At 28.5% G+C, this 25,367-nt stretch overlaps 3 protein-coding genes across 4 annotated transcripts; all 3 read left to right on the forward strand.

Annotated features, from left to right (window-relative positions):
* The first annotated feature begins 53 nt into the window (after positions 1 to 53).
* On the forward strand, positions 54 to 4,314 carry LOC123259545 (hsp90 co-chaperone Cdc37). The gene is made up of 6 exons (XM_044720122.1): positions 54 to 256; positions 734 to 867; positions 1,146 to 1,596; positions 2,125 to 2,430; positions 2,511 to 2,746; positions 4,036 to 4,314. The coding sequence occupies exons 1-5, from the start codon at positions 224 to 226 to the stop codon at positions 2,727 to 2,729; spliced, it is 1,143 nt and encodes a 380-aa protein (XP_044576057.1). The 5' UTR covers positions 54 to 223; the 3' UTR covers positions 2,730 to 2,746; positions 4,036 to 4,314.
* Positions 4,315 to 5,020: 706 nt separating this feature from the next.
* On the forward strand, positions 5,021 to 17,808 carry LOC123259524 (chromodomain-helicase-DNA-binding protein 1). 2 transcript variants are annotated; one of them, XM_044720076.1, is made up of 10 exons: positions 5,021 to 5,642; positions 7,262 to 7,377; positions 8,517 to 8,834; positions 9,147 to 9,347; positions 10,238 to 10,425; positions 10,524 to 11,175; positions 11,319 to 11,526; positions 12,272 to 15,939; positions 16,978 to 17,088; positions 17,177 to 17,808. In XM_044720076.1, exons 1-10 carry the CDS (start codon positions 5,634 to 5,636, stop codon positions 17,433 to 17,435), a joined length of 5,730 nt encoding a protein of 1,909 aa, XP_044576011.1. In that variant the 5' UTR covers positions 5,021 to 5,633; the 3' UTR covers positions 17,436 to 17,808. The 2 variants fall into 2 exon arrangements, with proteins under 2 accessions (XP_044576011.1, XP_044576012.1); XM_044720077.1 differs by lacking the exon at positions 8,517 to 8,834.
* Positions 17,809 to 20,354: 2,546 nt separating this feature from the next.
* LOC123259540 (U3 small nucleolar RNA-interacting protein 2) lies at positions 20,355 to 24,656 on the forward strand. Its single transcript, XM_044720113.1, has 7 exons — positions 20,355 to 20,596; positions 21,012 to 21,139; positions 21,647 to 21,759; positions 21,830 to 22,060; positions 22,311 to 22,614; positions 22,744 to 23,087; positions 24,376 to 24,656. Exons 1-7 carry the CDS (start codon positions 20,546 to 20,548, stop codon positions 24,606 to 24,608), a joined length of 1,404 nt encoding a protein of 467 aa, XP_044576048.1. The 5' UTR covers positions 20,355 to 20,545; the 3' UTR covers positions 24,609 to 24,656.
* The last annotated feature ends 711 nt before the right edge of the window (positions 24,657 to 25,367 follow it).

Here is a 25,367-nt window from a genome sequence, read left to right on the forward strand (position 1 = left end):
GTTGTGTGTGTGTGAGTAGGTGAGCACTGACATTATATTATGGGGCAGTTCGGTTAATCTCGCCGGGCGTTCGTGGACTTTCGGTGATCAAGAAGCACAGCGTAAAACAACTCTGCCGACTAATACACTGAAATTTAATTAAACATATTTTTTTTTCTTTAATAAATAATTGTTAATTGGGATTTTATTCATATAATTTGGGTGGTAATTAGTGATCGACAAAATGGTTGATTACAGCAAATGGAAAGATATTGAGGTAATTTTTATTTTATTTACTATTTTTAGGTGCAAGCTCTTGATGGAGAATTTTCTAGACATTAAAGATGAATTCTGTAGTATTAGTATTTTATTATGATACTGAATCAGCAGGCATCTAATTATTTTTTAAATTTTTATTACAAAAAAATATTTTTTAAAAATTTATGCTTGTCATTTTTTTTCTATTTTTAAACAAGGAATTTTTTTTATTATAATTTTTTCACAATAATTTATTTGTTAAAAAAATTATTAATATTTTATTAATTATTCAGAATTTAATTTTAAAATATTTATTGATAAAAATTTTAATAAAAATTATTTATAAAAATTTTAATAAAAATTATTTATAAAAATTTTAATAAAAATTATTTATAAAAATTTTAATAAAAATTATTTATAAAAATTTTAATAAAAATAATTTATAAAAATGTTATTAAATTGTCATAATTTTATTATTAATTGTTAATTTAATTAGATTTCAGATGACGAAGATGATACTCATCCAAATATTGATACTCCATCATTATTCAGATGGAGACATCAAGCACGTGTGGAGAGGATGGAAGAGCAGAAAAAACAAAAAGAAGAATTGGATCGTATAAAGGAGCAGTAAGTTTATTTTTTTTTACTAATAACAATAAATTATTATGAAAATTAAATTAGCCGACATTTGAAAATTCTAAGAATTTTTTTTTCATTGAAAAAATTATTACAAAAAAATTTCATTTGTAAAAAACTTGAAAAACTCGAAGTGTAATTTTTTAATAAATATTTTTTTGTTCTAATTTAATTATTGAAAAGAAAATTAAAAAACTAAAAATGTCGGCTAACTTTAGTATTATTAAATTATTTGGAGCAGTTATTTAAATAATTTTTATTTTAAACAGGACACTCTTAAAGGTAGAAGAAACTAAGAAGAAAATAGCTACGTTGGAGAAGGAGCAGGCCAACCCTGAAGATCTAAATACCTTGAAAAAGTCTCTGCAAGAGTTAGAGCTGGAGGAGCAAAAGGTCACGGCTAAAGAAGAGGAGCTTAAGAAGAAAGAAAAATTAACACCCTGGAATGTTGACACTATTGCACAGGCTGGGTTTACCAAGACTGTTATAAATACAAAACCACGCAGACGACCGGATGAGGAGGAACAGTCGCTGCCAGATGATGTCAGAGAACTGAAGATGAAGGAGTTTGTTAAGACCAATGAAAAAAGTTTGAAGAAATTCGGGATGCTGAGACGTTATGATGACAGTAAACAGTATCTTCAGGAAAATTCGCACCTTGTTTGTGAAAATACAGCCAATTATTTGGTGATTTGGTGTATCAACTTGGAAATGGAGGAGGTGAATTATTTTTTGATTATAATTAATTATATTAATATAAATAATACTGAAATTAAAAGACATCTGTCAATTTTTTTATGAAAATTAATTTAACAAATAATTTATGGCAAAAAAAATTAGGAAAAAAAAATTGACATACAGAAATTTAATTTATGACAATAATTACAGTTAGTATTTTATAACAAATAATTTATGGAAAAAAAAATTAGAAAAAAGAAATTTAATTAAATCAAAAAATCCAATTTTTTTAACAAATTTGTTTGTTAAAAAAAAATTAAAAAATTGTTTAGTGACTGCTAACTTTAAAGTCATCAATTTTTTGGATTTTTACAATTAAATTATTAATGAAAAATTTTAATTTAAAAAAATTCCACGTCTAGAAATTAAAAAAAAATTATTTTTTTCTTATAATTGATTTTTAATAAATATGAAAAAAATTGTCAGATCTTTACTAATTTAATATTAATATTTCTGATATTAATTTTTTAATTAATAAATAAATATTAAATAATTTATTAAATATTTCAGAAACACGAGCTAATGGAGCATGTCGCGCATCAATGCATCTGTATGCAATATATTTTAGAATTATCTAAGCAACTAGACGTGGATCCTCGCGCTTGTGTTGGTTCCTTCTTTAGTAGGATTCAAATAGCCGATGTGGAGTACAAAAAGTCGTTCGACGATGAACTCGAGGCCTTCAAAGAGCGAATCAGAAAACGAGCTCAAGAAAAAGTCGCTGAGGCTCTCAAAGAGGCTGAAGAGGAAGAGAGAAAAGCGAGACTTGGGCCAGGTGGTTTGGACCCTGTTGAAGTCTTTGAAAGTCTACCTGAGGTAAATATTTATTTAAAAAATTTTGTTTTTGTTGGGATTTTATCTTGGAAATTTTAATTTAATTTTATTTCACATTACAGCCATTGCAAAAATGCTTTGAGGCTCAGGACATACCTCTGCTGCAACAGACTATTGCCGCGATGCCAGAAGACGAAGCTAAATACCACATGCGAAGATGCATTGACAGTGGTCTCTGGGTTCCTGATGCCAAGTCTAAGGAGAGTCAACCTACTGAGAGTGAATCTTCGACAAGTGAAGATAAACCCGAAGTCGCTACACCTACACCTGATCCAGAATAATTTTCTTTGTACATTCTGTGAGTCTAAAGCAATTATTTATCTTGTATTTTTAATTGAAATCATTTCATTATTTTTTTTTTTGCTGTAATTAATAATTGATTGAATTATAAATAATAATCATCTGGAATGCATTGTGTATATTTATAAATAAATTGATGATTTTGCAAATTCAATAAATTGAAATTAATAGAAATAAAAAAATTTTTTTAACTAATAAATTATATTGAAATTAATTTAGTAGATATTTGATCATTTAAAAAAAATTTCTTTAAACAATTAAATGGCAAAAAAAATGATTTGTAAAAATTGTAAAAAAATAAAACAATTTTTTTTAGATAATTTTTTTCTTAAACCAAACCTATGATAATTTTTTATATGATTTAATGAGTATATAAAATGAAAATTAATTTAGCAGTTATTTAATAATTTTTGTAACAATAAAATTATCGTAAAAAAAATTTTTAAGCAAAATTGACATGAAGAAATTTTTAAAAATTTGTTTGTTAAATAAAATTTAAAAATGGTCAAGTGACTGCTAACATTAATATCATATTTATAAATACACATGTTGCTTTCTATTGAAAATACATACGCCCTTCGTAATTTATCATTGAAATTATTAAGGGTCGTGTACAATCGAAGCCATTTAAATACTTGTCACACTACTCACGATTTGACAATAATGTAGTACACCAACTAGCGTATTGACAATGTAGTTGTATCGCTATATTTACGACACGAACTTAAACTCTGTGATTGTAAACTGGCCTTAACACTACTGCGTCGATCTCTTCTATCGTTTTGTCCGCCAAGGTAATTTTACTCCAAACTCCATAATTACTAATTTACTTATTTAACTAAAAATTTTACCATAACAGCTTTGTACTCAGACTGAAAAAAATTTTTTCGCTCCATTAGTCCTTATGCGCTCTCGCGCAATTTACATCCAGTATGTATTTATACGTATTTTTTACCCTTCCATGCCTCAAGACATTTTAATATCCACGCCATTACATGAAATTACTCTAAAACATAAATTTTAATTAATATTTTAAATTACGTGTAGTGAATTATTGCAATACATTTTCCTTGACAAAAATTTTTTATTAAACTTTACTAACGTGTATCTAACTAATAATTTTTTTTTTATATAATTAAATTATTCATATATATATATATATAAAGGTGATTTTACTTATAAAAATTTTCTCAATTTTTTTTATGAATAAAATGAAAAAAAAAATTCTCATCAAATTAATCTTCAATTAATTTGAAATAATAATTAAATTTTTTTTTATATATATAGATATCAAGCCGCAGTGACTTCTGGGTAAAAGGTGGACGCATCAAAATGGCCAGTAGCTGTTCTATTAAAACTCTACATTCTCCAAGTCAAGTGGAAATCATACATACAATCTAAACACATAAGTAATGTAATGAGTATATGCGTTTATTCCAAACAACAAAATTGCGCGCGTCGTTAATGTATGAGTGTGTACATGAGAACTTATGAAAATTAATTCAGCAGATATTTAATTAATTTTTTTAACAAATAAATTATTAAAAAAAAAAACTGACATGTTGAAATTTTAAAAAATTAAAAATGCAATTTTATGAAAATTAAGTTAGCCGACATCTAAAAATTTTATAATTTTTTTTATTAAAGAATTATTACAAAAAAATAAAAAAATAAATTTTTCATTAGTTAATAACTCAAAAAACTATAAGTGCAATTTTTTAAAGATATTTTTTAGTTATAATTTAATAAATTAAGCAAAATAAAAAAATCAAAAATGTCGGCTAACTTCATTATTATAAAAAATTATTACAAAAAAATTAGAAAAAAAATTTTCATTTGTAAAAAACTTGAAAATCGACAAGTGCAATTTTTAAAAATATTTTTTTGTTTCAATTTAATAAATGAAAAAAAATAAAAAACGTCGGCTAACTTTAGTATTGCAATTTTTTTAAAATTTGTTTGTTAAAAAAAATTAAAAACTTATCAAGTGTACGAAAATTAAGTTAGCTGACATTTAAAAATTTTTAGAATTTTTTTTTATTGAAAAAATTATTAGAAAAAATGTCACTAGTAAAAAACTTCAAAAACTATAAGTAAAATTTTTAAAAAATATTTTTTAATTTAATTATTATAAAAAAAATCAAATAATTAAAAACGTCGGCTAACTTTAGTATCATATCAAGTGTGCTAACTTTAATGTCATGAATTTATTTCATTCAAAATAACTATTTTTTAAAATTATTCATAAATTAAAAAAATTTTTTAATTTTTGACTTGACATAAAAATTAAAAAAAGCAAGAATGAAAAAATTTCGGAGCACTTAGTTAGTAATTACGTAAAAAATAAAAAAATAGTGCATAAAAAGAAAGTAAAAAAAAGAGGTCGTTAGTAATCAGTCTGGTAATAATATACATTTACATACATACGTTACGTCGGATGTGAGTGTGAGAGCAAGTTTGTAGAGAGTGTAGAGTAAAACAATAGTCTGGTCGGCATAAGACGGTAGCGACACTAACGGGCTGAGAGAGCAGTTGAGTAATATATGCGCGCGCGTATTGCATTGTGGGTAATATGGTGGGATGGTGAACTAACTGCGACGAAGGAACGGAATGGCGACACGATAGGTATAGGGGAAGGCGAACGAACGAACGAGTGAGTTCACAAAATGGCGTCCGAGCTTAAGCCCGCGACCATATAGTACGTGAGAATTCGATATTTTTTGTACGATGTTACAAGTTGATAGTACGTAAAGTCTTAAATATTGTGAGTGTTTCGAGTGTCTATTGCGTTAATTAATTATTGATTTAGAGATTTATAACAATTCTTTTCGGGAATTAGAGTAGGGGAATGATATTGAAGCTTCGGTAAGACGCGTAGAGACGGAATGATGCAGGTGAGTGGCTCGTGCGAGAATCGTTACCTTACTTAACTATTTATCTGCTCCACAATAATCAATTGTTGTTGTAATTTATTATTTAATTATTATTACAACGATCTATTGAATATTGTTAATTTTATAAATTCCGGAAAATAATTATTAAAATATGACTTTGTTGTTTGGAATAAGCAAATATTCACGTTGCCGTATGTGTTTTATCTCTCTATTATTACCTTTAAAAAAGCTAATTATTTATAATAATTATTGTTAAATATATTTTTAATAATTTTATTGAGTTACGGGCGCGGTCGCCGGATCACTACCAAAACTTATCGCTTGGGATTTAACATTTTAAATCACAAGTTTTAAGTTTTCAAATATTATTTTCACTGCGAAAGAATAACCTATCCGTTTGTTTACATCCGTATATTATTACATTTTTTTCAATTAAACAATTAATGTTCCACTAATTATTTAACTTTATCATATTCTTTGGTTTATCCTCGATCTTCTCCATCGGTGATATTCATTTTTTGTGATGGACCCATTTTTGCAATTTAAGCTCAAACTTTATCAACAACAGCATTTTATTGTGACAACAGCTGTTTACTCCATTTATTTATGCATTTACTACAAACTGAGACACATTTTTCGTCGTCATTTTTACTTTTTTACCCATTTAAGTCCTCCGACAATCAAGCTTTATTATTTTATTCAAATATTCTGTTTTATTTTCAAGATTTATTCATTTTTTTTAGAGTAAATGCTGTCTGAAAAATTGAAAAATCTTTTATTTACTCGGCTCTGTACTGATTTTTGCTGTGAAAAATTATTTATTTATCAACTATTTTCATTTTTTTCAAATTCATTTTACAAAAAAGTGTTCAATAGACCAAAAATTATTTACTCCGTAGTAAAAATAAAATTATTAAATATATTTAAGATTTTTTTTCTTTTTTTAACTCAGAGAATAATTATTTAAATGAACAAACATTTTTATGATTTAGTCTTGGATAAATGTTTTTTTTTTTTTTTTTTACTGCAATAGAGATTATAAATAAATATGTGTCACCGTGGAGTGATTTGCCGAATTTTATCTAAATAAATGAGTTACTAGCTAGGATTTTAAAATGAATAATTAAAAATTTTTTATTAAAATTTGTCTACAAAAAAATTTTTTCGATGAATATTTTTGTTGAATATTATTTTAATAAATAATCAGTTTTATTGATTTTTTTTTTAAGTATTACGTGTTGAAAACAACTGCGCTATACATACTGATGAATAATTTTGAGTATTCATTTAAACAAATATAAAACTCTAGTATTGTAATATTATTTTTACATATTTTATTACTGTTGTAATAAACTGCGATATAATTAATTTGTAAATAAATTTCAGGTGTTTTAATAAAAATAAATAAACAAAATTAATTATTGATAATTATAAATTTATTTATTATGTAATACTCTTAAGTACCTTTCTATTTTCATCTAGAAAGTTCATCATTGGTCTTCAGTGGATTTTAATTTTTTTTAGCCACAATTTTTTATTTTACTCCAAACAACATGGTCATTGATAAATTTCATAAATTATTCTATAAAATTGAAAATAATTGTAAATGATTAATTTAGAAAACGCAGATAGAATCCGAGTCTGGCAAAGAGTCAGCGTCTGATTCGGATAATGAGAGTAAAAGTGACCAAAGCAGCAGTTCCTCTGGTAGTAATTCTGGATCTGAGAGTGATAGGTAAGTGTAAACTGAAAATATACATTTAAAAAGAAATATATTCAGTAGCTCAAGTTAACTCACGTTCATCAAACTTGCAATAAACACACTACTTACAATCCAAGGTATATTTTAAGGGGGGAAGTCCATGTAAAAGTCTCAAAATCGGTCATTTTTTAAAAATATTTTTAAAGGTGATAAAATAATTTTATTGTTTTTAAACTTTAACAAAAGTTTATTGAACCTTTCTAGAGTATAAAAGTAATTTTTTTTTTCCTTTCAAAACGACGAATCAGGATAATTTTTTGTCTATTTATCATTCATTAAGCATTGATTTGAAACAAAAAAATTAAAGTCTTTTTAGAACATATTAACGGAAAGGATAAACCTTTAAAATTAAAAAAAAAAGTATAAAATTTAATATAAAATAAACCTTTGAAAAAAAAGTCAGAATTTGGAGCTATTTCTTTGAACCCAAAAAAATTTTTTATCAACGCAATATATCTGAAATTTTAGGTTTACCTTTCTAATAGTAATATAGAGAAAAGTCTCACCAAATTTCAAACAAATCAATCAATAACTTTTTGAGTTACAACACAAGCAGTTTTTAAAAATAAAGTTTCGAGATAATCGCATTTAAAGTTATAGTATCCGGAAAGAACAAGATGACACTGGATATCATCCAAGATTATATTAAGTGATTATATTAAGATTACATTGAGTATAATCCAAATTACAATGAGTATAATCCAGATATCACGCAGTAAAATCTGGATTTTTTTTAGCTACGATCTGAAATTTTTTCACCACAGATATCACTGAGTATAATCTGGGATGATATCCAGTGTCATCTTGTTCTTTCCGTGTACGCACTACAATACGCACTCCGGCCCGCTCCATTATATTAACTATAACTTCGTCAATACTCGGGATTTTATTTTTTATACACGCTCAACATACTATGTTTTCAGATTATCGAAAAAAAAAATAAAAAAATTGATTTTTTGAAAATTTTACATGGACTTCCCCCTTTAATATAAAATTATTCAACGCTACTATGATGTTATTGATCAATTAGAGGCCACATGTGTTGTTTGTTATTAATTTCACTTTGATATTGTACTTAAAAATACTCATTGAATCCTCGTTGGACCCAAAAGTGACTCTAGCTCATCAAGTAGTGGCGGTTCAAATTCCTCAGCGGCTTCAGTAGCGTCTGAGTACTCCGCCAAGTCGGATAAATCCGACCCACCTGCACAAAATGATAGTTTTCAGAGCGGAAAAAGCTCCTCGAGTAACAGTGCCTCGGCTAAAATCAAAAGCCGCCGCGAGTCCAATCGCGAGTGGGATGACAATCCCGATATCTACGGGATCAGGAGGTCTGGCAGATCCAGGAAGGGTCCTGAGAGACTCGATACCGCAAACGCCACCTCACGTGAGAGCGATAACGATAACCGTAAAAAACTTAAGAAAAAGAGGTAGGTAACACCGTCATTTACTTTTTTTTTTTTATTTTATTTTATCTGCTTTTTTAATTAACCAGGATCCAGAATCGGTATCTATTTTCGTTTACATAATTTATTCATGTAATGCACGCAAACAAACAAGCTTCAGCATTTCAAAACAGTAATATGATTCTTCTTATCAATTATTGTGTACGGGTACTCAGTAATTTTTTTTCACTTGCATTTAATTACTCTTAAGAACAGTCTTTTAATATAATGTTTTAGTATTGTTATTGTGAATCGATTTTTTTTTTATTGAAGTTTATTTTTTTTTCTGTTACACAGTAGCCAAAATTCTTGGAACTCTGAATCTTCTGGAGATTCAGACTCGGAGGATTTTGAAAACCGACGACCACCTCCTGCTAGTAAGTCGATAAACAGGCGAGCTGCTCAAAAAGCTAAAGAAGCGCGCTCGAAAAAAAAACAGCGACGGCTTATGTCAGCGTCTTCTGATAATTCATCTTTTGATAGTGATGATAATCGAAGGTACTATTCAAAATAATAAAAAAAGAAATTATTTTTAATTAATTTTTATTTAAAAAAATTTGGTAAATATTACAAGTGAGGTCAATTTTTATTTTAATTTTTTTGAACGAAATTTCTATTTGATTTTATTGATATTTTTTTCTTTAAATAGATTGAAAAATGAACAATTAAAAAAAAAAAAATTGATTATCACAACTTTACAAATTTTTTAAAAAATTTATAAGTTTTTTAGAAAATTGTGTTATTAAACTTTTTTTTTTTAATAAAAAAAAAAATATATCAAAAACATCAAAAAAGATAAAATAAAAATTTGATCTAAAAACATGAGAGCCCAAATTTTTTCCAACTTTTGAACGCAAAAAAGCTATCAAAATCTTTATTTTCTTCAAAATAACGAAAAAAAAATTGGTAAATATTTACTAGTAGGGTCAATTTTTATTTTTATTTTTTTGAACGAAATTTCTATTTGATTTTATTGATATATCTTTTTTTTTTTTGAAAAATGAACAATTAAAAAAAAAGTTGATTATCACAATTTTAAAAAATTAAAAAAAAAATTTATAAATTTTTTAGAAAATTGTGATATTCAACCTTTTCTTTTTAATTGTCCGTTTTTTTATCTACTTTTAAAAAAAAATATATATATAAAAAAATAAAATAGAAATTTTATCCAAAAATATGAGAGCCAAAATTTTTTGCAACTTTTGAAAGGAAAAAAGCTATTAAAGTTTTTATTTATTTTTTTTTCCCGACATTTTTTATCATAAATTGCCATAAAATAAATTTTAAATGTTAATTCACCTAGTTATGGCCAAAAATGAGGTTGACCTCACTTGTAAATAATTACCAAAAATTTTCTTCATAAAAATAAAAAAAAAAATTTTTTTTAGACATGTTGCTTCAAGAAGAGCAGGAACAGCAGCTGTTAGTTATAAAGAACAAAGCGACGAAGGCACAGCCAGTGAAGATTTAGTTGATGTTGATGAAGGAGCTTCACAGCCATCAAATCAATTGGATCCAGCTGACAATGCCGAAACAATTGAGCGAATTCTAGCACAAAGAATAGGAAAAAAAGGAGGTATGATATTTTATTCTATTATAATTCCTCAATTGATTGTAATTAAATGAGAATGATGAATGGTGATACTTGATATAATAATTTTTATTGATTTTCAGTAACGGGTAATGTGACCACTGTCTACGCTGTTGAGGAAAACGGCGACCCGAATGTACCAAAACACGAAGACGAATCAAATAAAGAAGAAAGTCAAGTTCAGTACCTGATTAAGTGGAAGGGATGGTCCCACATACACAACACGTGGGAGTCAGAAGAGTCACTCAAAGCACAAAAAGTTAAAGGGTTAAAAAAATTAGACAATTTTATAAAACGTGATACTGAAATAAAACAATGGCGAGCGTACGCCGGGCCCGAGGATATTGATTACTTCGAGTGTCAGCTGGAGTTGCAGCAGGAGCTTCTCAAGAGTTACAACAACGTGGAAAGGATAATTGCCGAGTACAAAAAGCCTGAATCTGAGTACCCGGATTATTACTGCAAATGGGAGAGCTTGCCTTACGCAGACGCTACGTGGGAAGATGGCGCGCTCATTGTCAAAAAGTGGCCCGATAAGATTAAAGAGTTCCGCGATCGTGAGGATTCCAAGAGGACACCCAGCAGACATACCAAGACTCCTGGAAAACGACCAAAGTTCCATCATGTTAAAGAGCAACCCACGTATCTGGGTGGTGAGAGGAAGGATTTAATTCTTCGTGATTATCAGATGGATGGTCTTAACTGGATGATTCACTCGTGGTGCAAAGACAATAGGTACTTTTTTGTTAAATTATTTTTAGCATAAAATTTTGCTAAATTATTTTTAGTATAAAAGTTTGTTTAATTTTTTTTTGTTAAATTATTTTTAGTATAAATAATTGTTTAATTTTTTTTATAACAATTTTTTTTTCTTTCAGTGTAATTTTAGCAGATGAAATGGGATTAGGTAAAACTATCCAAACAATATGCTTCCTTTATTATTTATTTCACACTCATCAAATTCACGGGCCATTTTTATTGGTCGTACCACTGTCGACAATGACATGCTGGCAACGTGAGATGACTTTATGGGCACCTGATATGAATTTTGTTACTTATTTAGGTGATGTAACTTCCCGTGATATTGTAAGTATATTTTTTTTTATTTAATTAATTAAATTTATTTAAAAAAATAATGAAATTAAAGTTAGTAGTCAGTTGACTATTTTTTAATTTTGTTTGATAAATAAATTTGTTTTAAAAAATTGCATTTTTAAATTTCAATTTTTTTGCCATAATTTGTTACAAAAATTTAAAAAATAATCAAATATCTGCTAAATTAATTTTGGTAATTATTTACAAGTGAGGTTAAATTTATTTTTGGCCATATCTGGTCGAAAAATTAACATTTTTTAATTTTTTTTTATTTTGCTTGTTTTAAAAATTGGAAAAAATTTTGGCTCATATTTTTGGATAAAATTTCTATTTTATCTTTTTTTTATATATTTTTTTTTTTAAAAGTACATAAAAAAACGAACAATTAAAAAAAAAAAGTTGAATATCACAATTTTCTAAAAAATTTATAAATTTGTTAAAATTGTGATAATCAACTTTTTTTTTTTAATTCATTTTTTTTATATATTTTTGAAAAAACAATTTCGTTAAAAAAATGAAAATGAAAATGGTAGACCCAACTTGTAAATAATTACCCTATTTTTTAATTATATTTAATAAATAAATTTGTTCTAAAAAATTATTTTTCAAAAAATTGAATTTTAAATTTCTAAATAAAAATTTTTTTTGCCATAATTTATTACAAAAATTAAAAAATCAATCAAAAATCTGCTAAATAAATTTTCATAAAAAAAAAAAAAAATTTATTAATTTACAGATTCGCCAATACGAGTGGTGTTACTACGGTACCAAAAGATTAAAATTCAACGCAATCCTTACAACCTACGAAATAGTCCTAAAAGACAAATTATTATTAGGTCAACTGGACTGGGCAGTGCTTCTAGTCGACGAGGCTCACCGACTAAAAAACGACGACTCTCTCTTATACAAAGCCCTAAGCGAATTTAGAACCGACCACCGACTCTTGATCACCGGTACCCCTCTGCAAAACAGCCTGAAAGAACTGTGGGCTCTTTTGCACTTCATAATGCCGAATAAATTTGCCGACTGGGAGGAATTCGAGAAGGAGCACGGCAACTCTGCGCAAAAAGGGTACCCCAAGTTACACAAGCAACTAGAGCCGTTTATTATCCGGCGTGTAAAGAAGGACGTAGAAAAATCCTTGCCCGCCAAAGTCGACCAGATATTGCGCGTAGAAATGACGGCTTTGCAGAAGCAGTACTACAAATGGATATTGACAAAAAATTACAATGCTTTGCGCAAAGGTGTCAAGGGTTCAACAATGACTTTTATAAATATCGTAGTAGAATTAAAGAAATGTTGCAACCATGCATTTTTAACCAAACCCATGGACTACGATCGTGAAAAGAAAGACGACGTTGAGGATTATTTACAGCAAATAATTCGTGGCTCCGGTAAATTGGTTTTACTCGACAAATTATTAGTCCGCTTGCGAGAAACCGGGCATAGAGTATTGATATTCAGCCAGATGGTCAGAATGTTGGACATACTGGGTGAGTATCTTCAAAAGCGACACTTTCCATTTCAGCGACTGGACGGTAGCATAAAAGGCGAGCTTAGAAAGCAAGCGTTAGACCACTTCAATGCCGAGGGATCCACTGATTTTTGCTTCCTATTGTCAACCCGCGCCGGTGGACTTGGTATTAACTTAGCGACCGCTGACACTGTGATAATTTTTGACTCTGACTGGAATCCCCAGAACGACTTGCAAGCCCAAGCCCGTGCTCACCGTATCGGCCAGAAAAATCAAGTAAATATTTACCGGCTGGTGACCAAAAATTCCGTCGAAGAAGAAATAGTCGAGCGAGCTAAGAAGAAAATGGTCCTCGACCACTTGGTGATCCAGCGGATGGACACCACCGGTAGGACTGTGCTAGACAAGAAAGCTTCCGGCAGCAATCCTTTTAACAAAGGAGATTTGAATGCCATTCTCAAGTTCGGAGCAGATGAGCTCTTCAAAGACGAGGAGGAGGGCGACGAGGAGCCCAAGTGTGATATTGATGACATTTTACGGCGAGCTGAGACCAGAGACGACAGCAGCGCTCCAGCTACTGTTGGCGATGAGCTGCTCTCGGCTTTTAAGATCGCCAGCTTCGCTTTTGAAGAAGAGTCCACTGAGCCGGCTATGGAGGTCGATAATCCTGATAATGGAGAAGATAGCAAAGATTGGGCGGAAATAATTCCCGAGAATTTTAGAAAGAAGATTGAGCAGGATGAAAAGTGTAAGGAGATGGAAGATTTGTACTTGCCACCGCGAAGTAGGAAGACTTTGCAGCAGATGAATAATCGGGGGAGTAAAGATGACGGGAAGAGAAAAAGACGCAAAGCTCAGAGCGATGAAGAGAGTGATGAGGGGGATGATAGTGTGGGTAGCGATGCTGATGGGTCTGATGACGAACGCCCGAAGAAAAGAGGCAGGCCTCGGATGCAGCCTAGAGAGTCCATTAAGAGTTTTACTGATGTTGAAATCAGGAGATTTATCAAGAGTTATAAAAAATTCCCGGCTCCGTTAAAGCGGCTTGATGACATTGCTGCTGATGCTGAGTTACAAGAGAAGCCTATGGTCGAGTTGCGGTACCTTGGAGAGCTGATGAAGTCCAGGTGTGATGCTTGCATCGCTGAGTTTGAAACCGCGAGTAAAGACGGAAGGGATAAGGAGGAGAAGGTTAAGAAGGAGGGAAAAGGTCGCAAGCGTGGGCGAGGGCCTACTTTTAAGTTAGCGGGAGTTATGGTCAATGCCAAGTCGCTTTCTGCGGCTGAGAAAGAATTAGAACCGCTTGATCAAGCTTTGCCTGAAGATGAGGAACAACGTGCTAATTGGCATTTAGATGTTAAATTAAAGCCTGCTAATTTTGACTGCGAGTGGAGCTCTGAGGATGACTCTAGATTGTTAAGGGGGATTTATATACACGGTATGGGATCTTGGGAGGCTATTAAAATGGACCCGAGTCTTAAACTTGGGGATAAAATTCTTCCTGGTGATAACAAGCCACAAGTCAAACAGCTCAATGCTCGCGCTGAGTATTTATTGAAGATTCTTAAAAGGCAGATGGACATGAAGCACGGGCTGACTAGGAAGATGCGCAAGCCTAGGAAGCCTAAAGAAATTAAATCTGCGATTACGAAGGAACTGGTGGAGGATAATGACAGTCCTGGGGGCGCCAGTGCTGGCTCTGGAGATGAGAATAAGAAACCTAAGGTCAAAGGGGAGAAGCCGGTGGTTAGTGTTAAGAAGGAAGAGCCGGATGTTGGGGTCAAGAAGGATGTTAAGGATGATATGAGCGATAGTGGGCTTGCTGTGACAGGCACTGGGTCAGTTGTTACCCCTGAGGATAAGAAGAAGGAGAAGAAGATGAAGAAGGAGAAAAAGGAGGGGAAGAAAACTAGACGGAGCAAACAGGGCGGGTCTGCTTTGGCTACTGGGCCTATGCATTTTACGGCGAATAATGAACCACGTGCTCTTGATGTTCTGGGTGATTTGGACCCTTCGGTTTTTAATGAGTGCAAGGAAAAAATGCGGCCGGTTAAGAAGGCCCTTAAGGCGCTTAATCAGCCGGATCAGTCGCTTAGTGAGGAGGAAAGGATTGCTCATACTAGACAGTATCTTGTTCAGATTGGGAATCAAATTAATACTTGTTTGTCTGAGTATAAAGATCCGGAGCAGATAAAAGAGTGGCGGAGTAATTTGTGGTACTTTGTGTCTAAATTTACGGAGTATGATGCGAAAAAATTGTACAAGCTTTATAAACATGCTACGCGGGAAAGGCAAGATGATTCTGGGTCTAATTTATTGTCCAGTCCGGAGAAAAAAGAGGAGACTTCACAAAAGCATACTGTTGAGAAACACCCGCCAGGAGAGACTGCGGCTAATCCTTCCAAAGAGGCAAGGCCTGTGAAGCGAAGGTTCCCTGAGGAAGTTGAGGAGAATTCACCGAATAGTGGGTTGCCTAGTAAGAAACATTTGGCTGGGAATCATCATCACCATCATCATCATGGCAATGCTAATAATAGGCATTCCGGGTCAGCTACCACTGGATCGGCTACCTTGACTACTGCTACGACCACCACGACTTCCTCGGCTTCTGTAGCTTCCTCCGCGACTCCCGTGCCTCTGGGGTCTAATAGTAATTCTAATAGTGGGAATAGTGTCAGTGGAAGTGATAGCTTGAGACAGAAGGATGCCAAGGAGACGTCGAAACATAATAAAGAGGGGAAAAGAGATAGGGATAGGGATAGGGATAGAGATAGAGAGAGGGACAGGATGCACGATAGGGGAATGGACAGGCTAGGTGGGAAGGATGAGAGGATTAGGCGTGATAGTGGAGGGTATAATGTTGGAGGACACTACAGTGGACGGGATGATGATCATTGGCCTGGGCGTGATTCTAGAGATCCAAGAGATAGGTTAGTTATTTATTTATTATTTAAGGTTATAAAAAAATTAAAATTTTAGTTTATTAAATAATGACTTTTGTTAAATTGCACTACTTTTTTAAATATTGACGATTTTAAAGATATAAGCTCATCTTGATGTTACACTCTTCAAGAGCTTTCATTTGAGTCCCACTTGCACTTTTGATATATTTTTCATATATATATATATATATATATATATAAATATATGAAAAATTGATGTGGGTATTCAAATGAAAGGTCTTGATGAGTGTAGTAACAGGATGAGCTTATATCTTTAAAAATTTCAAGAGTTCTCAAGATACAAGATCGTTTCTTAATTATGTTAAACTACACTGTACTTTCTTAACTATTGACATTTTTAAAGATATAAGCTCATCTTGATGTTACACTGTTCAAGAGCTTTCATTTGAGTACCCACATGCATTTTCATATATTTTTCATATATACATATATATAATATATATATAAATATATGAAAATTGATGTGGGTACTCAAATGAAAGCTCTTGATGAGTGCAATGTCGGGGTGAGCTTATATCCTTAAAAATGTCAATAGTTCTCAAGATACAAGTTCGTTTCTTAATTATTTTAAATTGCACTGTACTATTTTAACAATTGACATTTTTAAAGATATAAGCTCATCCCGATGTTATACTCGTCAAGAGCTTTCATTTGAGTACCCACTTGCACTTTTGATACATTTTTCATATATAAATATATATAATATATATAAATATATGAAAAATTGATGTGGGTACTCAAATGAAAGGTCTCGATGAGTGTAACATCGGGATGAGCTTATATCTTTAAAAATCTCAATAGTTCACAAAATACAAGGTCATTTCTTAATTATGTATCTAGAAACAAAGCATTTTATCTGATGACTATCCTGGAAACAAAATTTTTCTTATTCTCTTAATAATATAGATGAAAAAATTTCATATCTAGAAATTTACAAAAATTTTTTTTTATAATTAATTTTTAATAAAAATAAATCGTTATTTTTATTAATTTTTTATTTTATAGATTCGATCACAAGCGAGATAGATTCGTTGAATACGGTGGAAGAGTGTCTGCAGGTTATCATCGTGATCGAGAAAGAGAACGTGACAGAATGCACATAAATGATAAAAGAAGGTATTTATCATCCTAACAATCATTTAAAATAAACTAATAATTAAAATTTTATCAGGATTTATAAAATCTTACTAAATTTTTTTTCCAGTGATTATTATCAAAGATACTCATCAGGTCCACCACCGCCAAATAACTACGGGTACGGCGGACCAGTAGGAGCAGGTAGTTATAACAGCGGCGGCGGGATAGGAAATTACCCACCGGGAGAAATGCCACCGTCTGGACATTATAGAAATAGGGGTTACCTTGGAGATGGCGGGGGTGGTGGTGGTTATCCGAGTGACTGGAGACCCAACAGACGCGATTATGATCGAAGGCCTCCACCACCATCGAATGCCAATACGTAGTGATTTTTCTTACTACCGTCCTCAGTGTGAAACTTAGTGTATGCATGTCGATACATTATGGATATAATACACATACGCTTTCACACTCAGAAAATGTCTGTATGTGTATACAAATGAATGTGTTCATGAGTGCAAGTGTGACTGCGTTAACTCCAATTATGTACCATCTCATTTGATATGTCTCCCTCACCGCCGCTACACATTTCTTCCTCGTCGATTAAAACTTATGTAATTATCAATTATTTATAATTATGTAAGCAAGCGATACTCTAGAAAAAAAAAAAAAAAACATACATTTTTTTATGCCTCATATATAGCAATTAATTAGGACTCGGTGTTTTTTTCTGTACAAAAATAAATACTAAAAAGAAAACCGAAAAAAAAATCTGGAAAAAAACACTTCATGTAGGATTTTTATTGTTACGGTATTTAATTATTATAATTATAGTTACAACTATTAATTAATTAATTAATTAATTATTAATATAATTGTGTATGAAATGCGCGCGCGCGTTCAAAAATAAATTAATTGCCTTTAATGACGCTACGATATATAAAAAAATATATATTTTTTATTATTTTTTTGTGCATAAAGTGCTGTAAATTCTTTTATTTTAATTAACTTGAGTGCATACACATACACGACATTAATAGAAAAAAAATTAATTTTTTTGTTTTTAATGTGTCAATGTTACAATTTTTATCTGTAATACTTGATTAATTACGAAAAAATTTAATACACATTTTAGCAGATGTATAAATAATTATTTGTATAAATTTTTTTTCCGTCTTTTATTACGTTGCAATTACCTTAAACAGTCTTTATGTTTTATTTATTTTTATTTTTTCTTACCCGCAATTATTTACGCGCGCGTCACCGAATACTATAATTATAATTATTACTATAATTACTATTATAAATTATCTGTAATTAAATTTTTACGGTGCGTTGTCGAAAAGTTGTACAGCTTATATTATCATGTACATACTCTTGATGCATATAACAAAAATAATTAATAATAATAAAAAATTAATTAAATATAAAGAACTGTTTTTTTTTTTGACGAAAAAAAAATTTTTTTATCATTTTTCTAATAGGTGATTACAAAGACGTTGATTATTATTATTTTTTTTTTAATTAGAATTATTGTATGTGTATGTAAGAAAATTTTTTTTGTTGAAATTATCAGAGGAAAAAAAAAGTTAATAATTTAGCAGATAATGATTTAAAAAATTTTTTTAACAATTAATGACAAAAAAAAATTGACATGTAGAAATTTAAAAAATACAAAATGTAATTTTTTAAAAATAATTTTTTGGGGCAAAATTGTTTGTTAAAAAAAATTAAAAAATTATTGAGTGATTGCTAAATTTAATGTCATAAAAATAATTTAGCAGATACTTAATAATTTTAAGAATTTTTTTAACAAATGAATAATGACAAAAAAAATTTATAAAAAAAAAAATGACGTAGAAATTTAAAAAATACAAAATGCAATTTTTTAAAAATAATTTTTTGGAACAAAATTGTTTGTTAAAAAAATTAAAAAATTATTTTGTGACTGTAAACTTTAATGTCATAAAAAAGTTAAAAATAATTTAGCAGATACTTAATAATTTTAAGAATTTTTTTTACAAATGAATGATAAAAAAAAAAAATGAAAAAAAAAATTGACATAGAAATTTAAAAAAATAAAAATGCAATTTTTTAAAAATAATTTTTTGGAACAAAATTTTTTGTTACAAAAAATTAAAAAATTATTTTGTGACTGCTAACTTTGATGTCAAAAAAAATTAAATAAGCGTTAACTCTCGTACGTATCAGTTGAAATATTTAAAGCCCACATATTAATATATTTTTAAAAAACTAATTATTTTAATTAAAATAAATTTACCCAACGCGCAGTGTTTCAAACACAAATGTGTAATTTAGTTAAATAAATTAAAATCTGTACTATTTATTATACATATATTATGTTAATAATAATTAATTGCCAGTACTAAATTAAATTTTACTGTAATTTTATTATTATTCAAGTGTAAATATTTTCAGAATTACTGTATAAATCAGAGTTAATTTGTCATCACTCTTGTTAAATTATAATTATTTTTTTTATTATTAATTATTTCTAAAAAATACATCACGTCTTTGTTATTCACAATTTCGACGAAACGTTTATTCTCACGGTAAAGAAAAGTTTAAATCACATTAAATATAAAAAAAAAAATGGAATTATTCTAACAAGTTGTTTATAATTTATTACTAGCTGACATTAAATATTTAAAACAAAGTAATTGAATAATAAACGTGTACATAGGTCAAAATATTTAAAATAAATATTAACTGAATAATTAATGTTATTATTAAATAATAATTAATATTAGGAAGTAATAATTATTAACTTACTTGTGTAATAAATATATTATTTCCATCATATGGATTTTCATTATTTTTTGAAAACTTTCGTCATCTTTAGTGATAATTACTCAATTATTAGACATCACACTTTAATTTATAATTTTACTTTTTGAAATTATTTTAATTATGTAAAATTTTATGAGAAATGAATAAATTTATAATAATAACTTTGTAATTTTATTTTTTATCTTCTTCACTTTTATTTATTCACTTTTTTTATTAAAAATTTATGACACTGACTTTAACAAACATTAAAAAATTTTTTTTTAATTGTTTAACAATTTAATTATTACAATTAAAAGTATTTTTATTATTGTAATTAATTTGTTACGATAATTTATTAAATTGACAGCTGATTACTAACTTCAGTATGATAAAAATTTATATATATACTTTTAAAAAATTCTGGAGCGCCAAAAAATATTATTGGACTAAAAACTACCGAGCGCGCCACCTGTCGGAGTGAACATAAAATATTTCGCTGTGTTGTCCAGTACTTTTGTATAATCTGAAGAATTCGGAGCGAATTTACTAACTTGTAACCTCTAAAAAGCACGTGTGTTAACAATTATTGCTCTGTAGTAATTAATTGTGTATTGTTAAATTATTTTTTCTAATTAAAATTTTAGGTAATATTTTACCTAACATAGTTTTTTATATTTAAAAAATTTATTCAAGAAATATTGTGAAAATGTCATCGATTGTTCGTAAAAAGCATGGTCAGGGCAATCGTAAACGAAAGGTTGTTTTATTGTTTATTTATTTATTAAAATTTGATACTGAAGTCAACAGCTGTTTTTTTTTAATTTTATTTTTTAAGTAATTAGTGATAAAATTTTTTTTGTAAGTTATTTTTATAAATGTTAAATTTTTGTATTTTTTAATTTAAAAATTGTGTCTGTCAATTTCAGTATCATATTTTTTAAAATTCAAATTTTTACCTTAATAAATAATGAAAATTAATTTAGCAGATATTTAATAATTTTGGTGACAAATAAATTATTGCAAAAAAAAATTGACATGTAGAAATTTTAAAAAATTCAAAATGCAATTTTTTTTAAAATAATTTTTTTGAACAAATTTGTTTGTTAAAAAAAGTAAAAAAATGGTCAAGTGACTGCTAACTTTAATGTCATTAATAAATTAATTTTTTTTAGGTCAATGAAACCCCGAAGAATAAAACTAGTGATCAAAATAATAAAATAAGTAAAAAATATAAAAGAGATAATGACGATGACAGTATTGCCAGTAGTGATGAAGAATTTGCTGAAGAAAATTACAAAAAGTATGTTTTTTTTATTTATTTTTTAAATTAAGTTAGCCAACATTTAAAATTTTTATTTTTATTGAAAGAATTATTTTAAAAAAATAAAAATTTCATTTGTAAAAAAATTGAAAAACTTTAAGTGTAATTTACAAAAAAAAAACATTTTTTCCAATTTAATAAATGAAACAAAATTGAAAAATTAAAAATGGTTAACTTTATTATTATAAGAAATTTATTCAAAAATTAATAAAAATTAATTTAGCAGATATTTGATAATTTAAAAAATATTTTTGACAAGTAAATTATGGCAAAAAAAATTGACGTAGAAATTTAAAAAAATTAAAAATGCAATTTTTTATAAATAATTTTTTAGAACAAATTTATTTGTCAAAAATAACTAAAAAATAATCAACTTTAATGTTATCAAAATTTTTCAAAGTAATTACTCATAAAATTGTCAGAAGTTGTTTATTTTTTGTATGATAATTAAAAAAAAAATGTATAAATTTTAATTAAAATTTAAAGATTGGAAGCAAAAGGAAGAGCTGCAGATTTCGAGTCCGATGATGAACAAGAAACTGCTGAGGAGAGACGTGTTAAGTTAGCGAAACTTCACTTGTCTAAATTAAAAGCAGAAGGTATAATTTCATTAATCATATCTTGAGATAAAAATAATAATAGTAATAATTTTTATAAATTATTTAATAGTACAAACTGGAGATCAGGATGATGTAGAAGACATTGTCGCGCGTCGGCTACAAGAAGAATACTTGGAAGAAAAAGGTCGGTTGAAAAAAACCGTAGCAAGTCATTACACAGGCCACGAAGATTTAATTGATTTAAAATGCAAAAACCACCGTGACTCTATAACTTGTCTGTGTGTTTCCAGTAATGGAAAATTTTTATTCAGCGGGTCTAAAGACGGCACTATTGTAAAATGTGAGTATTAATTATGAAAATTAATTTAGCAGATATTTAATAATTTTTAGAACTTTTGTTAAAAAATAAATTAAGAAAAAATAATTGACATGTAGAAATTAAAAAAAAATTAAAAATGCAATTTTTTTAAAATAATTTAACAGTCAAATAAAATTAAAAATTTGTCAAGTGACAGCTAAATTTAATGTCATGTATAAATTGAGAAGGTTTGATTACAAATAAAGTATTTACTTATTCATTTAAATTTCAGGGTCTTTGAGTGACAGAAAAAAAATACATGTGATAAGTGCCAAGAAGAATAAGAAAGAAGCTAAATCGATACTCTGCATGGCAGTAAGTTCGGATGATAAATTTTTCACAGTCGGGCAGGCTAAATCCAACGATATCAAAGTCTACAATCCAGACAATTTAACGCTGATTAAAAATTTAACAAAACATCGGGGGAGTGTAACTGGTCTGGCTTTTCGCCGTGACACACATACTCTGTACTCGGCGTCCGAAGACAGAAGTGTCAATGTTTGGAACCTAGATGACATGGCATACGTCGAATCTCTGTTAGTTCCTATCTTCAGTAATTTATATTCACTATTTTTAGTATTATAGACTAGATTAATTTTTTAGGATTTAACTAAACTATTGATAGAAGTTAATTTATTGATATTGACCGTGTATGTTGTTTTCAGCTTCGGTCATCAAAGTCCTATTACGTCGATAGATGCAATGACACAGGAACGTTGCATAACGAGCGGTGGATACGACAGATCAATAAGATTATGGAAAATAGTACAAGAGTCACAATTAATATTTAATGACGTTGAGAGCAGTAGCAGCGTTGACTCTGTTAAGTTTATTAATGACCAACATTTTCTGAGTTGCGGTGACAACGGCCAGCTGTGTTTATGGAACGTTATGAAGAAGACGCCTAAGTACTCGTTAGCACCTGCTCATGGTGTTGATGCAACTAATGGAGAACCAATGTGGATCACCAGTATTGCTGCCTTATTAAATACTGATTTAGTGGCTTCAGGTTATTATTATTATTATTATTAATAATTTTTAGTGAAATTTAGGATCATTGCAAAGTTCTTAACTTGAATTTGTGCCTTTTCAAGGTTTCATATCATTCTCATCAATATTTAATTTATGATAATAAGTATTTAGGCTGCATTCGAAAATGCTCTATCTCTAGATACATAATTAAGAAATGACCTTGTATCTTGTGAATTATTGACATTTTTTAAGATATAAGCTCATTCTGATGTTACACTCATCAAGACCTTTCATTTGAGTACCCACATCATTTTTTTCATATATTTTATACATTTATATATATGTATATATGAAAAATATATCAAAAATGCATGTGGGTACTCAAATGAAAGCTCTTGATGAGTGTAACATCAAGATTAGCTTATATCTTTAAAAATGTCAATAATTAAGAAATGACCTTGTATCTTGTGAAATATGGACATTTTCAAAGATATAAGCTCATTTCGATATTACACTCATCGAGACCTTTTATTTGAGTACCCACATCATTTTTTTCATATATTTTATATATTTATATATATGTATATATGAAAAATATATCAAAAATGCATGTGGGTACTCAAATGAAAGCTCTTGATGAGTGTAACATCAAGATTAGCTTATATCTTTAAAAATGTTAATAATTAAGAAATGACCTTGTATCTTGTGAAATATTGACATTTTTAAAGATATAAGCTCATTCCGACATTACACTCATCGAGACCTTTTATTTGAGCACCGACATCAATTTTTCATATATCTTATATATATATATATATGAAAAATATATCAAAAATGCATGTAAGTACTCAAATGAAAGCTCTTGATAAGTGTAACATCGGGATGACCTTATATCTTTAAAAATGTCAATAGTTAAGAAAGTACAGTGCAATTTAACAAGAGTCATTATTTAATAAAGCAAAATTTTAATTATTTATATTTCACAAGTCACATAGTGACTGCAAGGTTGTTAGTTATTACTATTATTTTTTTTTTATTTAAAAAAAAATTGAAATTATTTTATAATTATCATTTTTAATGATATTAAAACTCGAAATTGTTTTATGATTTCCGATAAATTACCTGTGAAGAAAAAACCGCGATAAAGCAATTAATTACTGGCTTTCATATAAATTACAACGTGACCTAAAACCGACCGTAATATCATTTAAATTTCGATAGATATTTAAATTATTAAAATGAATTTTCCCTCGATTCGAATATTAAAATTAAAAAAAAAAAAAATTACCAAAAATTTAATTAATCCACTTAATTTATTATTTCAGGTTCGAGAGACGGCAATGTTAAATTGTGGCACTGCGAAGACTCATTCAAATCGCTCAAACTCCTTTTTGAAGTAAAAATAACTGGATTTATCAATTCTCTTGTGTTTACACCAGACGGGAAAAACTTGATCGTCGGCGTAGGTCAGGAACACAAAGCCGGCCGGTGGTGGCGAATACCGGAGGCTAAAAACCGTGTAATTATAATTCCGTTGACCAAAAACTCATCCAAGTAATTTTTATATCCAATAAAATAAAACAAAACTTATTTTTATAGGACAGTTTAAATTAAGCTTGTCACTTTAATAATAATAAAAAAATTAAATGCCCAATTTAAATGATAGGTGTTAATTAAATGATAGATATATTGGTCCACAGTACAAGTATTTATTTATTCTGTACAAAAGTTTAATTATAAAATATTATGTCCCACATTAATTAGGTATTCATTCTTAATTTTTTTTTTTTTTATTTTTTATACCACATCTTGTCTGGAGTTATCTTTTAGCTTCTATAACAATCGTCATGTATATAAAACGCGTGTGTAATAAAAAAAATTGTATCGTGTGTGTATGTGTGCAGTTTGCTCGAATAATTTTTTAATTTTAATAACAAACTATTCGTCACTTAGGATTTTTGTCCATACAATTTGTTATATATTTTTTTTTATATATCATTAATTAATTTAATACTCATTACTCATAATTAATAATCAAATAACTCGTTATAATAATAATAATAATTATTATTATTATTATTAATTAATCTATATCGTATCCAACTATCAATACATTAAGTGAGTATTGTGCAATTTCTTCTTCATTTTATTTTACACTTTTTAAAAATATTCACAAATAATTATTAATTATTTAATTAATTATTCACCATTCGTTAATTATTAATAATTAATCATTTTTTTTTTTTAATATTAATATTATTATTATAATTATTGGATTAGTCGTTAATCATTAATAATTAATAATTATTATTTTTCA

The sequence above is a fragment of the Cotesia glomerata genome, linkage group LG2 (assembly GCF_020080835.1).
Source record: "Cotesia glomerata isolate CgM1 linkage group LG2, MPM_Cglom_v2.3, whole genome shotgun sequence".
NCBI classification, from domain to species: Eukaryota; Metazoa; Arthropoda; class Insecta; order Hymenoptera; family Braconidae; genus Cotesia; species Cotesia glomerata.

Excerpts from the sequence above, each read along its gene's own strand:
- LOC123259545 (XM_044720122.1), top strand. The coding sequence starts at position 224 with ATGGTTGATTACAGCAAATGGAAAGATATTGAG. Across the intron at positions 868-1,145 it reads TTGGATCGTATAAAGGAGCA|GACACTCTTAAAGGTAGAAG; the intron begins GTAAGTTTATTT and ends TATTTTAAACAG. Across the intron at positions 2,431-2,510 it reads TCTTTGAAAGTCTACCTGAG|CCATTGCAAAAATGCTTTGA; the intron begins GTAAATATTTAT and ends TTCACATTACAG.
- LOC123259524 (XM_044720076.1), top strand. Across the intron at positions 11,527-12,271 it reads ATGTAACTTCCCGTGATATT|ATTCGCCAATACGAGTGGTG; the intron begins GTAAGTATATTT and ends ATTAATTTACAG. Across the intron at positions 17,089-17,176 it reads CACATAAATGATAAAAGAAG|TGATTATTATCAAAGATACT; the intron begins GTATTTATCATC and ends TTTTTTTTCCAG.
- LOC123259540 (XM_044720113.1), top strand. The coding sequence starts at position 20,546 with ATGTCATCGATTGTTCGTAAAAAGCATGGTCAGGGCAATCGTAAACGA. Across the intron at positions 22,615-22,743 it reads ATGGCATACGTCGAATCTCT|CTTCGGTCATCAAAGTCCTA; the intron begins GTTAGTTCCTAT and ends TGTTGTTTTCAG. Across the intron at positions 23,088-24,375 it reads TACTGATTTAGTGGCTTCAG|GTTCGAGAGACGGCAATGTT; the intron begins GTTATTATTATT and ends TTATTATTTCAG.